The sequence below is a fragment of the Rhinatrema bivittatum genome, chromosome 16, assembly GCF_901001135.1.
Source record: "Rhinatrema bivittatum chromosome 16, aRhiBiv1.1, whole genome shotgun sequence".
In the NCBI taxonomy this organism is placed as follows: domain Eukaryota; kingdom Metazoa; phylum Chordata; class Amphibia; order Gymnophiona; family Rhinatrematidae; genus Rhinatrema; species Rhinatrema bivittatum.
Window position 1 is genome coordinate 11,645,048 of NC_042630.1, and position 24,037 is coordinate 11,669,084.

General features: G+C 41.6%; 1 protein-coding gene across 2 annotated transcripts in view; it reads left to right on the top strand.

Annotated features, from left to right (window-relative positions):
- Nucleotides 1-2,068: 2,068 nt before the first annotated feature.
- Nucleotides 2,069-24,037, top strand: part of LOC115078071 (cytosolic phospholipase A2 gamma-like) — a 50,807-nt gene continuing 28,838 nt past the window's right edge. Inside the window, exons 1-6 of one of the 2 annotated variants that reach the window (XM_029580691.1) lie at nt 2,069-2,199; nt 14,193-14,261; nt 17,910-17,947; nt 18,933-19,047; nt 19,404-19,546; nt 23,742-23,940. In XM_029580691.1, coding sequence (XP_029436551.1) covers nt 14,247-14,261; nt 17,910-17,947; nt 18,933-19,047; nt 19,404-19,546; nt 23,742-23,940 — 510 coding nt within the window. In that variant the 5' untranslated portion in view covers nt 2,069-2,199; nt 14,193-14,246. Of the gene's footprint in view, nt 2,200-12,143; nt 12,222-14,192; nt 14,262-17,909; nt 17,948-18,932; nt 19,048-19,403; nt 19,547-23,741; nt 23,941-24,037 lie in introns of those variants that run through there. The other variant, XM_029580693.1, reaches the window with a different exon arrangement.

Here is a 24,037-nt window from a genome sequence, read left to right on the forward strand (position 1 = left end):
TGGCCACTGTTGGAAACAGGATGCTGGGCTTGATGGACCCTTGGTCTGACCCAGTATGGCATTTTCTTATGTTCTTATGTTCTTATGTACTTATGTAAATGAAAAACTTAATAATCAGAAAATTAAAAAAAAGAGAGACATTTCATCCTTTTGGATGCTGTCACATTGTGTTCATTTGCAAAGGTTTTAAAATTTTTTTTAACATCTCATTGTCATTGCCACTGACCAAGAGGAAGGTTTGTGTTTGCAGCTCCTTCTCCCCTCCTGGGGAAAGGCAGGCTGTTGGCTGCAGTGAGTTAATTTAATTTTAAACTATTGTTGTAAACCAGTGTAGTGCCAGCTCTAATAGCTAGCTGTACCACAGTACCCAAGATAGAGAGACGGTTTTAACGCTCTGTGTCTGGCTCTGTGTGTACCAGCCAGAGTCAGTGCATCCACAAAGAAAGCAGCCTGTGCCAGTCACCACCATAGGTATAGCCACTTTGTGCATTGATTTTGTTACTACATTTAGTGTACGGCTGTGCTATGTACTACTCACGCACATAATCATATTAGAGCATTATACCATTCTTTGTTTTTTTTTGTGTGCTTGTGTGCATACATGCACCATGCAGTGCACTAGTCAGCAGAGCAAAATACTAAAATAGTACTGTAGTACATTCTTTTTGTATGTTGTTCAATGTTACACACAGAGTGATCACTTTAGTAAGTGTCACACACACATCCACTTCATTGAAAAAACTAAAAATAAAAAGATATTTTGTAAGCAGGTAAGCAGTCACTGCAGCTGATAAAATGTCATCATGACAGGGAAAGATACTAGAGGGTGTGTCAAGCCCACAGTTGTTGCTGTTGCTTTGTTGAAGGATATGCAAATGCATAAGCACAATGGATTTTCCAATGAGCCTCATTCTGTGCACTGCTTCCAAAACACTTGTGAATAGAAAATTGTATCCATAAGGTCGTAACATAAAAGAGCAGGAAGTTCCATTCAGGATACGATTAATGATCCACCAAGTCAACCTGTCCCCAATAGCAGCCAGGTCCCCCAGAAACAACCAGATCCCTTTCCATGCTGCCCATCTCAGAGGTCACAGGAGGTCCCGATGCCAAGAACACTCTGGCCAATGATTCTGTGCTCCATAAACCGACCCAAACCTTCTTATTACAGAAGTCATCTCTACCAATAGCCTTTGTCACCTGCTGTGGCAACAGATATCATAAGTCAACCACCGATGATTGAAAACATTTTCAGCAAATTTGTGGTCAGCCATTACCAGCACTTGAAAGAGCAACTCACCATCCATCATCTGCGACTTACAAAGCTTTTTTCTATTCCCTCAAAGTTTAGAAGCTGAAGTGCTAAAATGATAACAGCTTCACAAATGTGATTATGTGCAAAAACCCATAACAAACAGTGCATCTAATCAGCTTGGAGCCACTTATTGGATAGGTAAGATACAAGTGGAAGGAATTTGGAAATGTTTTGGCTCACTATTTGCCATTTTTCAAACTTAGTTTTGTTTTTGAATGCCATTCACAAAATGTATGCCAAATTGCTAAAAAAAAACAAAACCCCGAACTGAAGAATAATGAAAATTGGCTTCATAGAAATTTAGCAAAAACCAATTATGTTAACAAATCTTAACTACAAGGAGATGCAATTCAGTCATTCTGTGAAAAAAAAAAGTCTGCAATTTTGCACTGACTGTTTCACAAATTGTTACTCCATGGAGCAATTAGAATATTATTTAAATGAATGGGTTTTGTATGAAAAAAATGTGCATGTTACCCACTTGGTGTGGCGAAACGTTTTGTCTTTCTTAGCCGTTGCTATTTGCATGTCCATCTACCTGCTGGGGAGAAGTTGCTTGTGTGCTTAGCAAAGTTTAAATTCCTGAAATAGCTGACTTTAGGGGTAAGGCAAGTAATTTGTTAATAGAGATTACTACAGATGTGTGTACACTGAGTTGCTGGAACATCCTGTTCAAAATCTTACTGACAGGAAACAACCACACGGTTCATGTTTCCTTTGTTTTTTTTTTTTTTCTTCCTCACATCTCAAAAGATATAAACGGACAACAAGCAAACATTTATCAGAACAAATGCTCTAGAACAGAAGGTGGCTTTGTGAGACGCCAAGAAAAGGCATTACAGGAGGAAAATCAAAACTGCGTTCTTCCCTTCCCCCTGTAAAAGGTGAGACAATAATAATGCCTTTGAAAGAAAGCCAGAGGAAAGCCAACGATTAGCTGGCCTTCTCTTGCACCAGGGTTGGGCAGGTTTGGCAGAGCGGCTGGTCTATGGCAAAGTTTTACAAGACCGGGAGGGGGGCATTAATTATATTTTGTGTTTGTGTGTGTCTGTGTTACTAATTTGAGTGAACAGACTCAAGAGTTTGTTGATGTTGACATTCAACTATTACGGTTTCTTTTTATTATGTGGTATCACGAATGTTTCCTATAATTGAAAAGAAAAAAATATGTAGCCATCACAGGAGTTTAATAGCAACAAACCATTTTAACTTGCCTTAGCAAAGATTAGAAATATGCAGGTTCATTTTGTTTTGTGTTAATGTGTATGCTATTTTTTTTTTAGTGCTTATTAAAATGTGTGTACAGTAAACAAAATAGTGTGCACTAATACCCGACCCTCTTCAATATCTACTTACTGCCCCTCTGCCATCTGCTCACAAACCTAAAATTAACACATTACCTCTATGCAGATGATGTTCAGATATTGATCCCCATAAAAGATTCTCTTCCAAAAACGCTTGACTACTGGGAAAATTGCCTGAAGTCCATAAAAAGCCTCCTCTCTAGCCTGAACCTGGTTCTAAACGCATCCAAGACGGAAATCCTTCTTATCTCCCCTGAACACTCGACCAACACCGACATTACAGCTCTGGACCCACAGATCTCTCAAACTAGAGATTTAGGAATTATACTAGACAATCATCTGAATCTAAAGAAATCAATTAATAATATCACCAAGGACTGTTTCTATAAGCTTCAAGTTCTAAAAAGAATCAAACCCCTTTTCCACTTTCAGGACTTTAGAACCATCCTTCAATCCATGTTATTCTCGAAAACAGACTACTGCAATGCCTTACTCCTGGGGCTCCCCATTTCAGCCACAAAACCTATACAAATGCTCCAGAACGCAGCAGCCAGAATCCTAACCAGTACCAACCGCCGTGCTCACATTACCCCCATCCTTCGAAACCTACATTGGCTGCCAATAAAATATAGAATTCTATATAAAGCTCTCACTATAATCCACAAATCTATCCACCAACAGCTCACACTAGACCTTCAGAACCCTCTCAAACACCGCTCGTCCGAAAGACCCATCAGAGAAGCTTATAAAGGAACCCTTCAAGTCCCACCCACAAAATCCACCCGTCTAAAAACCACCAAAGATCGTTCCTTCTCCACAGCAGGCCCTGTCCTCTGGAACAGACTACCGACTGACCTAAGACTGGAACCCTGCCTTCATACCTTTCGAAGAAAACTGAAGACGTGGCTTTTCCTCCAAGCCTTCCCCTAGTCAAAATGACACTTCGGACTCAGCCCAAGGAATGAGATAATTACCAATCTCATAACCCGTTTTATATTATTTATTTGTTGCTAATTCCGCTCTACCTTTCTTCCTGTCTACTTTAGCCCCCAAGTTCAATGCCCTTGTTTTATGTAACTTTGCTTGTTTCAGCCTTCTTGTTTGGTTACACTTGTTTATCCCCTAAGTTCCATGTAAACCGGCCTGATGTGAATTCTATTCGTGAAGTCCGGCATAGAAATAAATATTAAATAAATAATACAAAATGACGCAAAGCAAATAATGGAATGAATCACAAAAGAAAGCAAAATGATTGTCTCCAGACACCCCTAACACAAATGCACAAGGATTATTTTCTGTACCTCATGTACAAACATATCAGACAATTTAATTACAGAGTAAATATTAAATGATTCTTATAATGTATACTTGTTGCTAATATTGGTACGTTTATATTCAAAGTAAATAATCGCTGGTAGAGTCAAGTCGCAGCCTGCCATCCTTTACCCGGTTATAGGCCTGCCTTGCCCTCTCATGAGAGTCCGGGGAGTTTGAGGGCTTGGTTCAGGGTGGTGTGGCTGGCAGGGGATAGAGGAGGAGTGGAGAGCTGGTTGCTTTGATGTCCTCTCTGAGGCCTGGGATACCTTTGATTGATTGCATCTTATGAGGGTAGTTGGGTAGACGATCTTTCATTCTCTTTTCCTCCTGCTGTATTCCTCTCTGGGAGCTGTTTTCCCACTTGTAAAAAAAATGTGCTATTTTGTCAGAGGGGTGGGCAACCCGAGCCCAGGCTAATTCAGATGCATGTTCAGATGTTTGATGTTTGGAGACTGGAATTCATGTTGTGACCGGGGGTGGGGGGTGGGGAGTGAAACTGCCTCAAAAGGCAGCGAAAGGGATGGTGAGGTCACAGTCTAGGCTGGGCAATCTCTGTTATTCCCCGGAAGATAATGGATAGGGCGGATTCAACATGTAGCGGTGAAGCACTGGAGTGGCATGAGAAGCCTTGGTGGCTGTTGGCGGTATTCTGCTGGGACATGGCGGAACACTCCCCTGAGACCAGTGTTTGGGGGAAGTAGTGTCGTGCTTTTTTTTGCCAGGCTTGATTTGTTGATGTTAATGTTAATAAACTGCGGCATTCATAAATCCATTATTACATTGCATGTTATTGGAAAGAAGGAGAATGCGAGGGGGGCTCCAAGACAGTCATATCTGCCTACGTTATATATTAAAATTGTTTATTGGACGTATCAAAGCTAATCTTGTGATGAGAATTTTGCAAAATTCTTAAGGTAATTTATGTATATTTTAGGTATATGGTAAAAAAATGTGGTGCTATCATAGGTATGGAGATCATTAAATTAAAAACCATGCAGTTTATAAATGATTTGGTTTCACGTATTAGACCATGTATGCCTAGTAACACTGCCACTGTAGTAGTGTTTTGTGGCTGTGTTAGTGCTATCAGTAGACACAATTCCAATAATGAGCTTTTACTGTAACTGTGCATTAAGGTGATAACTTTCAAACCACTTACGTGCACACTTTGGTGCATAGGCGTTGGCCTGCGCCCTGGGACGAGGCTATTTTATAACATGCATGCATATGTGTGTGCAACTTTAAAACAGCCTGACTGTACGCACATGTGCGCCAAATTAGAAATGGGCACACACGTGAGCGCAACAAATCTCGCTTCTACCGTATTAGTCAGAGATTTTAAAAGGGGCGCTTCCCCACATCATTCCCAGTTTACCAGCTCATCCACCAGTTTGTCCAGTTAACAGCTAGGTCTTCCAACTCCCCCATGGTTTGATAACCTATGCTTCCCCAGTTACCCCAGACCCTTTAAACCTCTCTTAAATGTCTCAATCCTTTTATTTTATGATTTACACGTCACCCATAAAGTTACGCGGCAGGGGATCTCGGCATGTGCTGGGGCGCGTTAAGTATTTACGTGCACGTCTCTTGGCCAGGCCCTGAAACACCTATGCCCCCACTTGTTTTTGGACATTTATGAGGTGTGTGTGCCATGGCATTTGCATGCCTATCTGGGCGCTCCTTAAAATAAGGTCGGTCTCCCGATTCATGCCCGCACTGGGCTTTTAAAATTCACCTTTATGAGTTTAGGAACAAAAATTCATATTTTTGATCATAAATTTTTTCAGTTATAAACAATTTAATGCTTAACATATTTTTTTGACAAGGATACAATACCTGATCATTTCATTTTGATTGAAGATATTGTGAACATCCTTTTATTATATCTATGTTAGCTCTAGAATAATTCCTGATAGTGTAGTGGCGGCTGGGAGCATTCCTTAGCCCCAAGTTAGTTGATGTGCTAAGAGCAATGGCTGGTTGACATTATTTTGGAAAATGGCATTGACCAGCCTGGGGCTAGAGCGTGCTCCAGGCCATGACTACATCATGAATGATTCTTCTAGTGGTAAAAGACTACCAGGGATTTTTTTGAAACAAGGGGGGACCAAGGGGTAAGGGCTGAGAAGGGATTCTAGATGCTAGGGACTTTATTTATGGATGGAGAGGTTCTAGGGTGGAGGGACATTGAATGCCTGGGGGGGGGATACTATGGTAGGGGAGGACAATTTTATACTAAGGGGAAGGGTTTGGGAAGGTGAGTGGGTCATCACCACATGACACTTGATGCAAATTCTTTTTAGTAACACTTTTGTGCCGCCTCGAGAGGCAGTTTTGCAAGACTTCCGGGAAGGTTTTTGTGACACAGTCAAGTGTGTGTGTGTCAGGGGTGGGGGGCTTTCAGGGTTGCATTGCCCTTTAAAGCAATGGCAGCCCCCATGTGAAAAAGGACGCTATTATGTATTCTTGCAGTCTCTTTTTTGTCGATATGGTGATATCACCACAATATTTTGTGGTGACAAAATATGGGACCACTCCCCCATGATATTTTGTTCCTCCCGCTATAAAATATCACGGCTTGATAATTCTCCTGAGATTTGCCCAAAGATCAAGGAGCAGCAGTGGAGTTTGAACCCTGCTTTTCCTGGTTTACAGCCCAACTGCTTTAACCACTAAGCCAGTGGTTCTCAACCTTTTTTCAGCTGGGACACACCTGACAGATGGTTCTCACATGCGTGACACACTGAACATGTGACCATCATGGGGCAAAATGTAAATATACATTCTGTATCCTCAGGAACCCCCTCGACCCACAAAAATGGGTGCAGAGCAGAACTAGGGCATTACCCTGTACAACTCACCTTACAAAAAAAGATTCTGGTTCTGATGACATCTCAGTAAAAGCAAAACAAACTCTCTTTACTGGCAGGCACTATACCCCTCCTTATGAAAAGACAGTAATTTACCACTACAAATATTTAACCAGTCCCTAAACACTAATACACCTCCTATTAGGAAAACAGAGCAAGCCCAGCTGCTATAGATAGATCCTTACTTAGAAATAATTGTAAAACTATACTAAGAAATGTTACAAAACAGCTGATGAACAGAATAATATCCAACAATTAAAAACTCATAAAAATTATAAAAACATGTCCAACTATCAATAAAATATTTCAAAACAGCAGACACATCACATAATACCCAATAATTAAAATGGCAGTCAATCAAGAAAAATAAAAAGCCACCTTTACTTACCCTCTCCAGCAACTCTCATACTCCTTTCCCTTGCAGGCCAATAGCACTCACCAGAAGCAGCAGTGGCTGCTGAAGCTGTGTCCTCACAGTCCTCTTCCTTAGGGCCCACAACGAGTCACAACCAGTCTCTGTCTCACACAGAACCAGTAACCTCACTAGCTAGTGTCTCTTCCTCAGACACACACAAGTCACCTCCCTGACCAGTCTTTGTCTCTCTCCCACACACACACACACTAGTCACCTCCCTAACCAGTCTCTGTCCCTCACACACACACCAGTCACCTTCCTGACCAGTCTCTGTCTCTCCCACACACACATACACACACTAGTCACCTCCCTAACCAGTCTCTGTCCCTCACACACACACCAGTCACCTCCGTGACCAGTCTCTGTCCCTCACACACACACCAGTCACCTCCGTGACCAGTCTCTGTCTCTCTCACACACACACAAGCTCACATGGAGCCTCTTCTCATTGTTTGGCCCAATAAGCCTGGCCTCCGCTTATCAGCCAACGCTGGCCTTACCTCCGGCGGCACACAGGATCTCTTCGCTCTTCGGCCCTGCCGGCCTGGCCTGCGGCAGCAGTGCACAGGTCTCTACACTCTTCAGTCGCTGGCTGCAGCGTGCAGCCCTGTTCTTCAGCCCTGCGGGCGGTGGCGCACAGGTCTCTCTTCTCTTCAGCCCTGCCAGCCTGGCCTCCAGCGGTGGCACGCAGCATCTCTCCATTCTTTGGCCCCACCCCTAGGGAGAAGGGAAGCACAAGCGGGGCAGTGGAAGACCGGGAGCCGCAACACACCTGCCAGTGCTTGGCGACACACTGCTGCACTAGGCTACTCCTCCACTCCCATTTGGAAGGTCATTCCTGGATAAATTTTCAACCTAACAGTGACATCTAAATCTGGCCAGCTAGGTGACAAAGCTTTCATGCATAACTTTGTTTGGGGATATTCAATGGGACATTTATCCCGCTGAAAATCTGGGTTAACTTATCCAGATAACTTTAACTGGATAAGTTAAACAGAAGTTTTTTTTATTTTATTTTTTTAATATTGGCCTCTTTAAAAATACATTATTTTTTAAAAGATTATCTGATTGTACTCTTAAATGATAGAAGAACTTGTGATTGATGAGTTATCTGTGGGCTTGATGTTTGACTCTCTCAAACACCTGAAAAATCTAATAATGCAGGAAATTTCAATTAAGATGCAGTTGCAGATGGTTTGAAGGGAAGGTAAAAGAAATTCAATCCATGACGCAATGAGCATGCTGGGGAGATTGACCCAACAGTAGGGATGTGCAAAAGGAAAAAAAAAAAAATTTGGTTCATTCATTCATTTTGTTGAGACCCAAATCTGTTTCATTAGTTTCAATATGAAAAAAAAATTGTTTCATTAGATTATTTGTTTGCCATTAAAAGACATGGGGAAATCACGGCTGTCTACTGTGGACTCCAGAATAGAGATGTGCATTCGTTTTTGCCGAATTGGAAAATTGCAACGAAATTGTCCAATTCGGCATGTTTCAGGGAGCCCGAAAAAAATCAGGATTTTCCCATTTTTTCGCAAAAATTCGTTTTTCCGATTAGTGCACACTAACGGGAGTCAGTGCGCGCTAACTCCCCGTTAGTGCGCACTAACTCCCGTTAACAAAAACTAACAAAAAGTAACAAAATCTAATGTTTTTTGTTAGTGCGCACTAACGGGAGTTAGTGCGCACTAATGGGGAGTTAGCGCGCACTAACTAAAAATTGATTTTTCGCGAAAAAAAAAGACCCGAACTGAAAAAAAACGACATTTTCCATGGCGGCCGAAAAACGAAGAACGACACGAACACAAAAAACGATGCACATCTCTACTCCAGAATAGTGATTTTCTGATCAATTCTAATGAAATTTGTGGGAAGAAATCATCAAAAGGGGGAAAGAACTGCAAGGTAATCAGACTGTGGCAAAGAGGCATCAAAAAGTGGCATGAATACTAGCCTAAGGCTTCGCAAAGGTGCAAAGGGATACCAGGCTTCCTGCATGGCAGGAGTTCTCCAAAGCACCGTGAGAGGAGCAAAGAAGCAGAAAGAGGAGGAAGAATGCACCAAGATGCAAAAGAAAAAGGCATGGCTCTACTGACTTCCCCTGTATCATTTGCCACAAAGACTTATGGAGGCCAATATTCAGTAGGCCACTTAGGGCCTCATTTTCAAAGGAGTTTACCGCGCGCGATAAATTCACAAATCGCGATAACGGCTGTTATCGCGATTTGCGAATGCAAATTTGTCAGGGGGCGGAGTTGGGGCAGAGCATATGCAAAGCTATCGTGTGCGGCGAAACAGCCGCAGTGTTAGCGCGGCTGCTATCGCGGATAATAGCTACAACCCTGAGATTTGCGTTACGGGGCCACTAAAGGGTTATCGCGGTCCCGGGGAGAGAGAGAGAGAGAGACTTACTATAGTGCCTATGCCCTAGACAGGTATTTTAACCCCTATGGGAGGGCCACCTACTAACTCGGGGTGGGGATTAGGTATGAGCGTCGGGGGTTGGGGGCCACTTTCGCATTCCACATGAGACCTACGGACAGAACAGTGCTCTCTAGTGCAGATTTGCTGGCCGTCGGAGTGAGGACGCTCACTCCAAGAAGTGGTTTGGGCAACATTCTCTCCACCTAGCTTGATGGACACTCTACCTGGGCAACAACAAGCTAGGTGGAGAGAATGTTGCCCAAACCACTTCTTGGAGTGAGCGTCCTCACTCCGACGGCCAGCAAATCTGCACTAGAGAGCACTGTTCTGTCCGTAGGTCTCATGTGGAATGCGAAAGTGGCCCCCAACCCCCGACGCTCATACCTAATCCCCACCTCGAGTTAGTAGCTGGCCCTCCCATAGGGGTTAAAATACCTGTCTAGGGCATAGGCACTATAGTAAGGCGCTCTCTCTCTCTCTCTCTCTCTCTCTCTCTCTCTCTCTCTCTCTCTCTCTCTCTCTCTCTCTCTCTCTCTCTCTCTCTCTCTCTCTCTCTCTCACGCGATGAAACACCGAAAGAATCATCGCACACTGGGAAAACATCGCGTGCGGTGCTAATGTTTTCGCGAATGGCGAAAACATCGCCGCACGCGTTGTTTCCCCACTGCACGAAAGAAGCCTCATTTGCATTGGTAACGCCCCCTAATGCGTTATTGGAAAATGAGGCCCTTAATGGACAAGTTATCTGTCTGTAGTCTTGGCAACCTACCATATCCTTGGCCTACACTAGGCTGAGGCTTTGGCTTAGTCCTAGGCCTCATCCCCACTGGTTCGGTAAGTATGGGCCAGGGGGAATCCTGGTCCCCAGCATTTTTCTGGGTAGGTGGGAGGCCCCATTTTTGTATTTTTTTGTCCATTTTTGGATTTTTAAAAAATTTTTGATTCATTTTTCTCACATGAATGAAATGAAAAAAAAAAAAAAAAATTCCACAAACCGAAATTCGTAGGAAAAACTTCTGAAAAACAAAAACAAAATTGTGTTCACTGTACACCCCTGAAATTTCCCACTGAAGATACTTGCTTAACGTTAACCGGTTACACGTACTCGGATAACTTTAAAACCTAACCAGCTATGTTAGAATGTAGCCAATTAGGTTTTAAATTTATCCAGCCTTGTGTGACCGGATAACTTGTAACTTATCCAGACATCTTTAAAAGACATCCAGGTAAGTAACGCTGTAGAAGTATTAACACAAGGGGAAAAAAAAATCAAAGGGTCTGCAGCTCCCATCCTCTTGTAAATGATGTAAAATTATTTATTTATTTATTTATTTTTAATTTTTATATACCGGAATTCCTGTATACAATACAAATCAGTCCGTATACAATACAAAATGTATACAATACAAAATGTATACAATATGTATACAAAATATATAAAAAATATATAAAATATAATATAAAATATATATAATAAAAATAAATAATAATAATAATAATAATAAAAAAAAAATAAAAATATATATAATAAAAAATATAATATAAAATATAAAATATATAAAAAATATAAAAAATATATAAAAAATATGTATACAAAATGTATACAATACAAAATGTAATGTCTGTCCAGAACTGCTCAAATATATTAATTCCATCTGTCTCCCTTCCCCTGCATCCATTTTCTATTTTGACTTTAAAAATTTCTATCAATACCACCGTGATCCACCATCTTAACATTTGAAAGCACTGGAAGTATTAACTAAGCATAGTTTATGCTTCCAGCACTGCCTATCAGATGCAGCACTGGAGTCACCGGGAGTGGGTGAGTGAGACCCTTGCTCCCAGCAGGGATGATTTTTTTTTTGTCACTGGGGAGGGGCGAGGATAGGACTAGAAAAGTTTGCTCAGGGGAGGGTCAGCCAAGGCCCTAACATCGGCCCAGGCCTAGGCTGGCACCCTGGCGATATGCTGAGGATTCTGATCTGGGTCTCATCCTATGCTCTAGGCGAGGCCTAGCTTCAGGCCTAAGCTTAGGCCAAGGCATCGGCATCACCCTCGGGCAAAGGCTGCAACCTCTACTTTGGAGCTCGGGCCTGGGATTAGGCCCGAAGCTGGACTTCGCCTAGAGCACAGGACGAGACCCAAATGCAACGAATAAGGTTTGTTTCATTCCGGGTGCCCCCCCCCAATTCATTCCGGGACCCCCAAATATAATGAATCAGCCTGTTTTGCGCATTCATTTTAAATGAATGCACATCCCCAGTGACGATTAGATCTTCCGAAATAGAGAGAAACTGGGGGAGGGAGTGTTATTCCTCTCTCTGTAGATATTTTAAAGCTTTTGATGTTTGTTTGTTTTTTTTTAAGTAATTACAATTATTCCTCAGACCCTATCAACTCTAGGAAGAGTCCATAAAAAGGCACTTAGAGACATTTCAAAACTTGGGAGGAACTATGTTTTTGTAGGTGATGTCACCAGGAGTGATATTTAAATGTGAGAAGGCACAAACCAACTGCTAGTCAACAGTTGGTCTGTGAAGCTGACGGAGATGCTGGATCTTAACCCTGTCAGGGTGAGTAAACTTTGCTGAAAATACCAACCAAAAGGTAAATCACAATAGCATTTATAATTATGTGTGGATGGAAAGTGTGAGACTGGCTTTATTCTGATTTTTAAAATATTTTTCCTGGAAAAGTAAGAGGAGGCGACTGGTTAAAAGTAAATGGAAGAACAGTGTCTCGGGCTCTGTTAGTTTAAAAGCAATTGATACGGGAGAGAAGGAATTATTTCCAGGGAAAAAAAAATTAATGTGCTCAGAATTCAGCACCACTTAGCAAGATCAGTAAGGATGTATTCAGCTAAGTGGTACTGTCTGAATGTCTGGCTGCGCTCAATGAATAAATATCTGGCTCAATAGTTATCTGATTAAGCGGTGGGTGGGAAATGGCATTCTGGAGCTTAGATTCTTATCCAGCTAACTTAGCCGGAAAAGTGTCAATATTTAGACTTATCTGGCTAAGAGGGTTATTTTCTAAACGTTTATCGCGTGTGTTAGGGTCTGGAAATAAATACTGCCATGGCTTATTAAACAATCTTTGGGAAGTAAATAAAACAAACCACTGAGATTAAAAATGAAGGAATATAACTTTTTCTAAAATAGAAAAATTGTTGGTGTTGTCTCTCATTACAAGTTTTAAAAAGAGAAGTCACAGTTAGGACTATTTTTGAAAACGAATATCAAAAGGAATCCATACAGAACAATATAAACATAGAAACGTGATGTCAGATAAAGACCATTATGGTTTAACTGATCTGCTCATCACACCAACAATCTCTACTACTCCCTCAGAGATCCTTTGCATTTATCCCATGTTTACTTGAATTAAAATACTGAGCTTGATTCCACCACTCCATGGAAGGCAGTTCCAAGCACCCACAAGCTTTGCGAAAAAAAACAACCAAATCTTTTGATTACTCTTGAGTTTACTCTCATCCCTTCACCCCTCATTATAGAGTTTCCTTTCCTTTGATAGAGGCTGTATTCTCTGTATGGAAATCTTGGAGGTATATATATTTATATATATATATATATATATATATATATATATATATATATATATATATAAACAGCTGTTCCTTTATTGAGGCATAGGCCTTCAGTATCACCTTGGGTCCTCTGTGGCACTGGATCTGTGTGCTGTTTGTTGATGCCCACACTTGCTTCATGAATTTTCTTTTCAGTGGGATATTTGGGGTTTCGAGTTGTTTTCTTTCCTTTACTTACTATGCAGGACCATTTCAGGATGGTGGGAGTTTACCAGAATGGTTTAGTATATTTTCAAATTTTTCTGCTGATATTTGTTTTTCTTGCACAGTTGTGTTTTGCTTTTATTAATTAATATTTGTTTATATTTATTCAGTGATGGCTTCAGTGTTCTTTATTTTGTTTTTTTATAGCCTATTAGATTACCTACTACTTGTGATTGTAATAGTGGTTTGTTTTCTTTGCAATACACCATAAAGATTTCAGAGATAAAATTACAGCTTAACACCCACCATAAAAATAATAATCATGATCTTTGATACAAACCTAATGAAGTAATTGTTATTCCAGCTACAAGGTTGAGATCATTGAGCCAGAGGCTCAGGAGAGACATGGGAGATGCTGGGGGAAGCTCTCATGTCCAAATGCTGATATAGTCATTGCTCCATGGTTAGCTGGATAAGTTTATCTGGTTAACCAGCTGACCCACACTGCGACTGAATATGGACCTCCAAATCCCTACTATACTGTTCCAGAATAGAATTTAGGTAATAGATCCAGAAGGAAAGAATATACTTTTCTGATTAGCAATCAACGCATATCAGATCTTGAGCCTGGAAATGGAATGTCAGTTATTTTAAAGCAAGAAACAAGACACTAACAGTTAAGATTCTGATATTACGATAAGTCGTACTTATCAAAAACAAAACTAATATTTGATATTTTGCAACTTGAGTAATCATTGCGTTATAACAGTTTATTTTTCATTTTATTGGACAGATCCTCTACCGTAAAAGTAACCAAGTCCTGCACCAGGGATAACTGCAAGCAAATATGACATCTCTCTTGGTATTTATTGCTATTATTATTATTATTATTACTAGTATTAGTAATGGTAAGAATGTGAGAGTAGTTAAACAAGAAAAAAAATGTTGAATAAAAATGAATCTTTTACCCAATAACTTATGTTGACAATGATTACCTCAACTGACCCAGACAGTACACAAATGCATCACTGTGTCATAATCTACAAGGATCTCACAAGGGAACACTTCAGACCTGATGTTCTGAACTGTGGAAAAGACCTCCGGAGTAGCCCGACATGTCTGCTGTGGTATTTTGGGGGGCGGGGGGTGGGGGTGGGGGGTGTGACATAGCCTATGTGTAATCACAGTCTTTAGCACAAAAAAACACAATTGTGTCTCTCAAGTTGCCAATTTTCATTATCGTTCATCCCCCACAAACTATTTTGCAAATATTTAGCACTGCCAAAACTAAATTACTTGTGAAAAAAAAAAGGGCAGATAGCACATGCAAAATTTTCAAAAGAAGTTGGGTGTATATTTGGTGATTTTGGCTCACATTATGATATTTGCATCACTCAACACTGCTTAGCACATCGTCCTATTAACGATAGAACATGGGGTTTGATCCTTTCCACAGGAAACAGTGATGCGCATGCTTAATACATAGAAACATAGAAAATGATGGCAGAAAAAGACCAATCGGCTCATCTAGTCTGCCCAGGTTAAATATATTCCTGGAGAATAACAAGTTCAGTGGGTACAATGATCTCCTTAGATTTTAGGAGCAGATCTAGTGATATATCATTCTCGCACTGGGAGATATTAAAAGGTTTGGAGTAGTGTTTGCATTCACTTTTTCCTATAGCACCAGGAATAAATATCAGGGAAAGTAAATATCAAAGTGATGAAGTGTTAATGTTTCACAGTGCTCCAAAAGTGTGTGGAAAATGCAAACCCCCTCCCACCCCCAAAAAAAAAACCAAAAATTACATAGTTACAAATACAATTCTCTACTTTGTACTACAGTACATAAGAACAGAAGAACAGAAGAAATTGCCATGCTGGGTCAGACCAAGGGTCTATCAAGCCCAGCATCCTGTTTCCAACAGAGGCCAAACCAGGCCACAAGAACCTGGCAATTACCCAAACACTAAGAAGATCCCATGCTACTGATGCAATTAATAGCAGTGGCTATTCCCTAAGTAAACTTGATTAATAGCCATTAATGGACTTCTCCTCCAAGTACTTATCCAAACGTTTTTCGAATCCAGCTACACTAACTGCACTAACCACATCCTCTAACAACAAATTCCAGAGCTTTATTGTGCGTTGAGTGAAAAAGAATTTTCTCCAATTAATCTTAAATGTGCTACTTGCTAACTTCATGGAATGCCCCCTAGTCCTTCTATTTTTCGAAAGTGTAAATAACCGAGTCACATCTACTCGGTCAAGACCTCTCATGATCTTAAATACCTCTATCATATCCCCTCTCAGCCGTCTCTTCTCTAAGCTGAACAGCCCTAACCTCTTCAGCCTTTCCTCATAGGGAAGCTGTTCCATCCCCTTTATCATTTTGGTTGCCCTTCTCTGTACTTTCTCCATTACAGTGCACATTATTCTATCTTGGAGAATAATGAACTGCTGTACATGCCTTTTATGTACACAAGTTGATTTAAACCTCTATGGATCAGGAAGATGTTGGAAATTAATTCCTCTGCTCAATTAAAAAAAAAATAATAAAAAGATACCCGCTCAGGATCAGCAGCAACCCCCACCTTTCACTTTTTCCCAGTGGGGAAAAAGGAAGCAAATTTATAAAGGTTCCAGGTCAACAACAAAAATGATCCGGGGTTGGCAGGAAAATCACCACTGCCTCTGGTGAAGGAGAGCAACTCAGAGGCGAAGCCGAAGGAAATGAAGGCAGGATGTTAGCAGCCAATGAAAGCCAGGCAAATTATTTCAATCTTTAGCTGAAAATCTGATATTACTTTTCAAATAAGTGGGAAAAAAAAGAAACAAGCATCCAGGATATTTAACGTTTGTGAAACAGGACATTTCTGGAACCTGGGGGGGGGGGGGGGGGGGGGAGGCAATTTTGAATACTTAGTAGAGATGTGAATCGTGTGATCGATTGTTTTAACGATCGATTTCGGCTGGGAGGGGGAGGGAATCGGATCGTCGCAGTTTGGGTTTTTTAAATATCGTGTAAATCGTGTAAATCGAAAACCGGCACACTAAAACATCCCTAAAACCCACCCCGACCCTTTAAAATAAATCCCCCACCCTCCCGAACCCTCCCAAAATGCCTTAAATTACCTGGGGTCCAGTGGGGGGGTCCCGGTGTGATCTTCCACTCTCGGGCACACTAAAACAACCCTAAAACCCACCCGACCCTTTAAAATAAATCCCCCACTCTCCCGAACCCCCCCAAAATGCCTTAAATTACCTGGGGTCCAGAGGAAGGGTCCCGGTATGATCTTTTACTCTCGGACCTCCGGTGCATTGTAGAAATGGCGCCGCGCTACGTTTGACCTGTCATATGACAGGGCAAAGGTAGCGCCGGCGCCATTTTGTTTTTTTGTCCCCCGACGTCAGGAGCGTAGGAGATCACTCCCGGACCCCCGCTGGACCCCCAGGGACTTTTGGCCAGCTTGGGGGGGGGCCTCCTGAACCCCACAAGACTTGCCAATATCGGCGTATGGCTGGCGCCATTTTCCGTACGGAAAAACGATTCGCGTACAGGAAGTCGTTCCTGGACCACCGCTGGACTTTTGGCAAGTCTTGTGGGGTTCAGGAGGCCCCCCCAAGCTGGCCAAAAGTCCCTGGGGGTCCAGCGGGGGTCCGGGAGCGATCTCTTACGCTCCTGACGTCCGGGGACAAAAAAACAAAATGGCGCCGGCGCTACCTTTGACCTGTCATATGACAGGTCAAAGGTAGCGCCGGCACCATTTCTACAATGCACCGGAGGTCCGAGAGTAAAAGATCACACCGGGACCCTTCCTCTGGACCCCAGGTAATTTAAGGCATTTGGGGGGGGGGGGTTCGGGAGGGTGGGGGATTTATTTTAAAGGGTCGGGGTGGATTTTAAGGTTGTTTTAGTGTGCCGGTTTTCCCGCCCTCCCCTTTCCCCCGATTTACGATTTTTTGACGATAAATCGGGGGAATTGTTATTGTATCGCGGTTCTAACGATTTTTGACGATTTAAAATATATCGGACGATATTTTAAATCGTCAAAAAACGATTCACATCCCTAATACTTAGTGGTATATTAAAATGTATGTGAGCGCTTTTATCGCCGTTATATTTCAAACACTTTAACAAGGTAAACTCTATTATCGTTTAGGTTTCTTGGGAAACTGGCTACAAGGCAGAGGCATTAAAAGTGCCTACATACATATGCAAATGCGCAGGTGGGAAAATCAAAATGTACCAGGGCTCTTTTGCTCCATTGATTTAACCCCTCCCCCATCCCCAGAAATATCTCTAATTTTTCTAGGGAATAAATGTGTTTGTGAGCTGGAAGACTGTGCATGCTCTGAGGGGCGCAAACCTAAGCCAGGCCAATAAACTCATCTAGAAATGTATTTATCTGAGTAAATTGCACTGGCAATTTCCCTCTCAGTGCACTGTGCTCAGATCAATCTAATGCTCTGAATTAATAATATTGCATTGAAAAATTTTTTTTTTCAGTTTCCAGGAGGAAGTACTACAGGTGGATCAACATCCGGGCAAGCATCAGATCCTTTTTTCATTGTTCTTTAAAATATGAATTGTCATTATTTCTTACTATGGTGGTGTGGTACTGCTGTTGCAGTTATGATTGGCAAAGCTGAATAATAAGTACTTAGTTTTGCACAGATTTAGAGGTGAACATTTCAGTAGCTAAATAATGTTTGGAAATATGTTAATAATGAGGCCAATGTACAAAAGCGAGAGAAACTTTGGAAGGATAACCTCACAAGATAAATTAGCAATTAATGCCTGGGTTGTTTTTTTTTTTTTTATGATAAATGATATTCAACAACATAACATGCAAAACCCTCTTTTTAAGATTCATCTACTTTGCAAAGAGTACATTTTCACATGTAGTTCTATGTGCACAAATTTTATTATCAATTTATAGTTATTGTGCTGCTGCATTGCAAAATCATGCAAATCAACTATTTGAAGGGTTTGCTTTGTGGTCTAATTTTGCAATCATTCCCCCTCTCCCCCGCCCATGCACACAATCACAATATCTTGGTGAGTATTTTAGATAATTTTTGCAACATTTAGTATATCAACACTTTGCATACTTTGTCTATAAAACTCATTTGCATATGTAGAAAATAAGCATGGGGATATCATTATACTGTGTACAAATATACCACAATTTTATATAAAAGCCTTAATGGGCGCAGCATTTAGCATATAGAATAGCGTATATTATTTACTGGGGAAGGGCATGCATGTTAATACCATTGCACAATGCACCTTACTTCATTGACCTCTAAATTTACATTAAAAAAAAAAAAAATCAGTCAGATAAGAATTACTTTTTGTTGCTGGTTCTGTCAGAGAATATTTTCCCTCAGTCTGAACCAGGATTTTAAAATGGGAAGATATATAAACAATTACTCAGAATGTCATCTTTATTCCATTTTCTAAAATTATTTATTTTTTTTATCATACCCAGACGGTCAGCATCTAACATGCAACTACTTTGACTTTCAGGAGCGGAGGAATACGGTTTTCCCCAGACCTCTCGGATGGCGAAAAGAAGGCCATCGAAAACAGAAAGGCAAAAGTGTCTTCCTGCCTTAAAAATCTTGGAATAAAAGTGGATCCGGTACCATTAAATAACTATTACCAAAATCGTAACATAGTTCTAGGGTTAAGAATTCATCTGTTCACTGCATTCAGACTTCTCTAGAAGGTTCTAGAGTAGATGCACATATTTCATTCTGTTTTTCATAAAGTTGTGTTCTTATTTAACTTACCAACTTCCTTTGCTGCTGGCTTTTGCAGAAATATTTGCAATCTTTAATGAATGGGAATGCTGAGATTGTTTTTTCACATTACTAGAAAGTCAGATCAGGTCAAGCTTGTTTTCACTATTTGTGGGCTAAGTCTGCAGAAAAAGAAAATTGCTAAGAACTATGAGCGGTCACAGTCTAATTTTCTTATCTGATTTTTGTTCACTAGAATAATGTTCCACAGATTGCTGTTGTGGTGTCTGGTGGAAGTTTGACTGCAACAATTGCTTGCCTGGGAAGCTTGTTGGAACTTAAAAATCAAAACCTCTTGGATGCTGTAACTTACATAGCTGGATGCTCAGGGTCGACATGGTAGGTACTGGAGGTATCAACATCAGCGCAAACAGCAGTACACAACATAATCGATAACATGGCCTTCCCTCCAAAGAGTTTTCAGTCTAAACTGGATCAAAAAGAGGGACTGGTAAATTGTCTGAGATGATATGGCAAGTGGTGAGTAAGAAGAATATATCCAAGGTTTCATGTTTCACAGTTCAATTTTAGGAAGGGTATATAAAACTTCCGACTCCTACAAGCAAATGGGTCCAAAAATGGGGATTTTAAAAATAAGGGGGGAGGGTGGAATTTGACTTTTCTCTCTCCTATCCAAAATCCAGGGCTCCATACATGAGGCCTTCCTCACCAAAAAATAAAATAAGAAGCAGAATAGGAGACATCCTGCCTCCTTTAAAGGCCAACTAAAAATCCACAAGCACATAATGGTGCCTCTGGTTTTTATAAACCAGTCCTCCATCATGTAAGTATCCCACTTAGGGGAACTACCAACCAATCCAAGTATACATTTCTTCTCCTTACACTTGATGGTGCATCCTTTTTAGTGGAGACCAACCAAGGTTCTCTACAATTTTTCCATTTTTCATATTATAGGGAAATGTTTCAAAAGAGATGAGATCCAACAATTTCCTAGTCTGGATATAGTGATTCAATTGGCTAGATAGAAGAGGAACTGGATTTGGACCCGTGCTTTTTAATATATTTATAAATGATCAGGAAAGGGGATACAATGAGTGAGGTAATCAAATTTGCAGATGACACAAAATTATACAAAATAGTTAAATCTCAAGCAGATTGTGATAAACTGCAGGAGGACCTTATGAGACTGGAAGAATGGGTGTCCAAATGGTAGATGAAATTTAATGTGGATAAGTTGAAGGTGATGCATATAGGGAAAATTTTCCCTTGCTAAAGTTACATGATTTAAGGTTCCACATTAGAATTTACCACCCAGGAAAGAGATCTAGGTGTCATAGTGGATAATACATTGAAATTGTCAGCTCAGTGTGCTGCAGCAGTCAAAAAAACAAACAGAATGTTAGGAATTATTAGGCAGGGAATGGTGAATAAAACGGTGGCTATCATAATGCCTCTAGTTCGCCCCATGGTGAGACAGCGCCTTGAATACTGTGTGCAATTCTGGTCTCCACATCTCAGAAAAGATATAGTTGCACTGGAGAATGTACAGAGCAGGGTGACTAAAATGATAAAGGGGATGGAATGGCTCCCCTATGAGGAAAGACTAAAGAGGTTAGGACTATTCAGCTTGGAGAAGAGACAGCTGGCGGGGGGGGGGGGGGGGGGTGTTATGATAGGGGTCTATAAGATCATGAGAGATCTAGAACAGGTAAATGTGAATCGGTTATTTACTCTTTTGGATAATAGAAGGACTAGGGGGCACTCCATGAAGTTAGCAAGTAGCACATTTAAAACAAATTGATGAAAATTATTTTTCACTCAGAGGTAGATCTTTAAACAATACGCAATCGCGTACTTTTGTTGGCGCACCAGGCGCCAACAAAAGTACGCTGATTTTATAAGATACGCGCATAGCCGCGCATATCTTATAAAATCCTGGATCGGCGCGCGCAAGGCTGCCGATTTTGGGCAGCCTGCACGCGCCGAGCCGTGCAGCCTGCCTCCGTTCCCTCCGAGGCCGCTCCAAAATCAGAGCGGCCTCGGAGGGAACTTTATTTTCACCTGCCCTCCCCTTCCCCTCCCTTCCCCTGCCTAACCCACCCCCCCGGCCCTATCTAACCCCCCCTTACCTTTACGTGATTTACGCCTGCTAGAAGCAGACGTAAATCTACGCACGCCAGTGGACTGCTGGCGCGCCATCATCCGACCCGGGGGCTGGTCCGGAGGCCTCGACCATGCCCCCGGGCCAGCGCCACGCCCCCGGCCCCGCCCCAAAACGCCGTGCCATTAGGCCCCACCCCCGACACGCCCCTTTAAAAAAACCCCGGGACTTACGCGAGTCCCAGGGCTCTGCGCGCACCAGCGGCCTATGCAAAATAGGCGCGCCGGCGCGGGAGGGCCCTGCTCGCGCAAATCCGCCCGGATTTACGCGAGCAGGGGGTTTAAAATCCGCCCCTCAATGCATAATTAAGCTTTGGAATTCATGTGGTTATGGCATTTAGTGGGTTTAAAAAAGGTTTGGATAAATTCTTTGAGGAGAAGGCCATAAACTGTTATTAATCAATAAGGAATAGTAGCTTGGGATCTGTTTAATATTTGTGATTTGGATTGGCCACTTGTGATTTGAATTGGCCACTGTTAGAAACAGGATGCTGGACTTAATGAACCCTTGGGCTGACCCAGTATGGCATGTTCTTATGTTCATATGAACATCTTTCTGAATAGATAAACTTATGCCTGCTAAAATACACTATCAACATCAGCAGTTTGTCATGCTGTTAAATGCACTAAAATATATATGTGCATATACTGGCTAATTTTAGAAAGAACACGCTGCAATTTTATATCATATGCACTGTAATAGGGAGAATAGGACTCTCTTTATATCTACCACTGTAAGAGGGGCACTTGCAACTCAGGGTGGGTTTGGGGGGGGGGGGGGGGGGGGAAGCGCAGTGCTGTAGACCCTTGCACCCTGACCATGGGGGAGGGAATGAAAGACTTGAACAGGTTAATGTAAATAATTTATTTTCACTCACCCAATGCATAATTCGGCTCTGGAATTCATTGCCAGAGGATGTGGTTACGGCAGTTAGTGTAACTGGGTTTAAAAAAGGTTTGGATAAGTGTTTTATGATTCAAACCCACCCTGAGTCTTTTTCTCCCTGTTACAATGCTCTCTCTCTCTCTTTCTCTCTCTCTCTCGTCTCTGAAGTTCAGCAGTTGTGAAGACCCCTCTGGTTCTTCATCCTGTAAAGCACCCTCATTCTGTGCTAGCATCCCTAAAACTCAAGATCTCCAGACTTGCTCCTCTTCAGGACTAGCAGTAAAGTTATGCCGATAACATGCTGACGCGCACTGTAGTCAGGGTTCCTAAAATTCAGAGTTATGAACACCCATGCCTCGCCCCCTTGTTCTTGATGCAAGTACTTTGCGGCATTCGTGTGCAGCCGTCATACACGTGTATGGGACCGTTTTTGCACGTGCTAAACTTTTAATATCTACCTGATATTAACAGACACCAAAAGGGTTGAATTAATTATACAAGTTTGAGTTATCAAGGCTTTTATGAATTAACACCCTCTCTGCCAGCTGTTAGACACCACCAGTTGCAGACTTTTAACAAACACATCAAAGTGTTTGCAGATTATATATGATTGGTCACATATGCAGGTGCAAGAACCTTTACATAAAGATTAAATTCTTCTATAGGGGAAACACTCCACCTAAGAATTATATCAAGCTCATCTTTGGTTTGATTTAAGAGATCTTTGAAGGATCAAACATACTGACTGCTTTCTCGGTCCACTCCAACTTAACCCTTCTCCTACAGTTCCCTTCAGGTCAGGAGAAGTGGGGGCAGGGGCAACAGAAGAAATGGGGCTGGGTTAGGGAGCAGAGTTGCCTCTTCTTTCATTTGCTCCCAGCCTTCCTGCAGGCTGTATGTAAGGGGAGGGGCTAGATCAGGGGCACAGAGAGAGAGAGAGAGAGCTGAATCTGAAGGCAGGCACTGTATAGCTTTCGTCAAAAGTTTGAATTACGAGGTGGGAAAGCTTGAGGAAATGTTGATTCTATGGCAGGTTGTCAATTGCGAAGCAACAAGCTAATTATGCACTTGTATCCCCTCCCCTGCAGAAACAAACCGGAAACCGATCCAAAGTTGCAAGTAGCGACCAAACGAAGAAGATCTGTAAACACCGAGTGAAGTTTATTGATATAAAATGCCCGACTCAGGCCGAGTTTCACTCAGTTCTGAGCTGCTTCAGGGGCTATTATAAAAACAGACATAATAAATATAGGACAAATAAGACATCTATAACCGATTAAACAAATTACAAATATAAACAAATATAGACATATATACACCATGTCTTATTTGTCCTACATTTATTATGTCTGTGTTTACCGATCTTCTTCGTTTGGTCCCCTCCCGTGAAGACAGAAGTTATGGGGGTCTGTCCAAAAAAAATCTATGACATCTCCTAAGGAGTTTTGGAGAACATTTTAAGAGTTCCATTGAAGTCAGTGTGGCTGGTTTGTTGCTTCTAGTTTGTACCTCTGCCTGGTTTTGCAGGTGTATGGCTCCACTCTACGAAAAGGGTAACTGGACACAGAACCTGGATTCTATCGCCACAGAGATGTGCGACAAGTTGGCTAGCCTCAGTTTTGATGCCAAAAAAGGTCTGGATAAACTCCTAGCAGCAGCCGAGCAGGACAACTACTCTTTAACACACTTCTGGGCCTATGGTATCGTTAACTACACTGTTAAAGGAGTAAGTGGGGCATGGTTATTTAAAGTTTGATCATTTTAAAGGCCATGGTGAGCGATACATTTCTTACTGAGAAGGAAGCAATTGGGATGTAAGAATT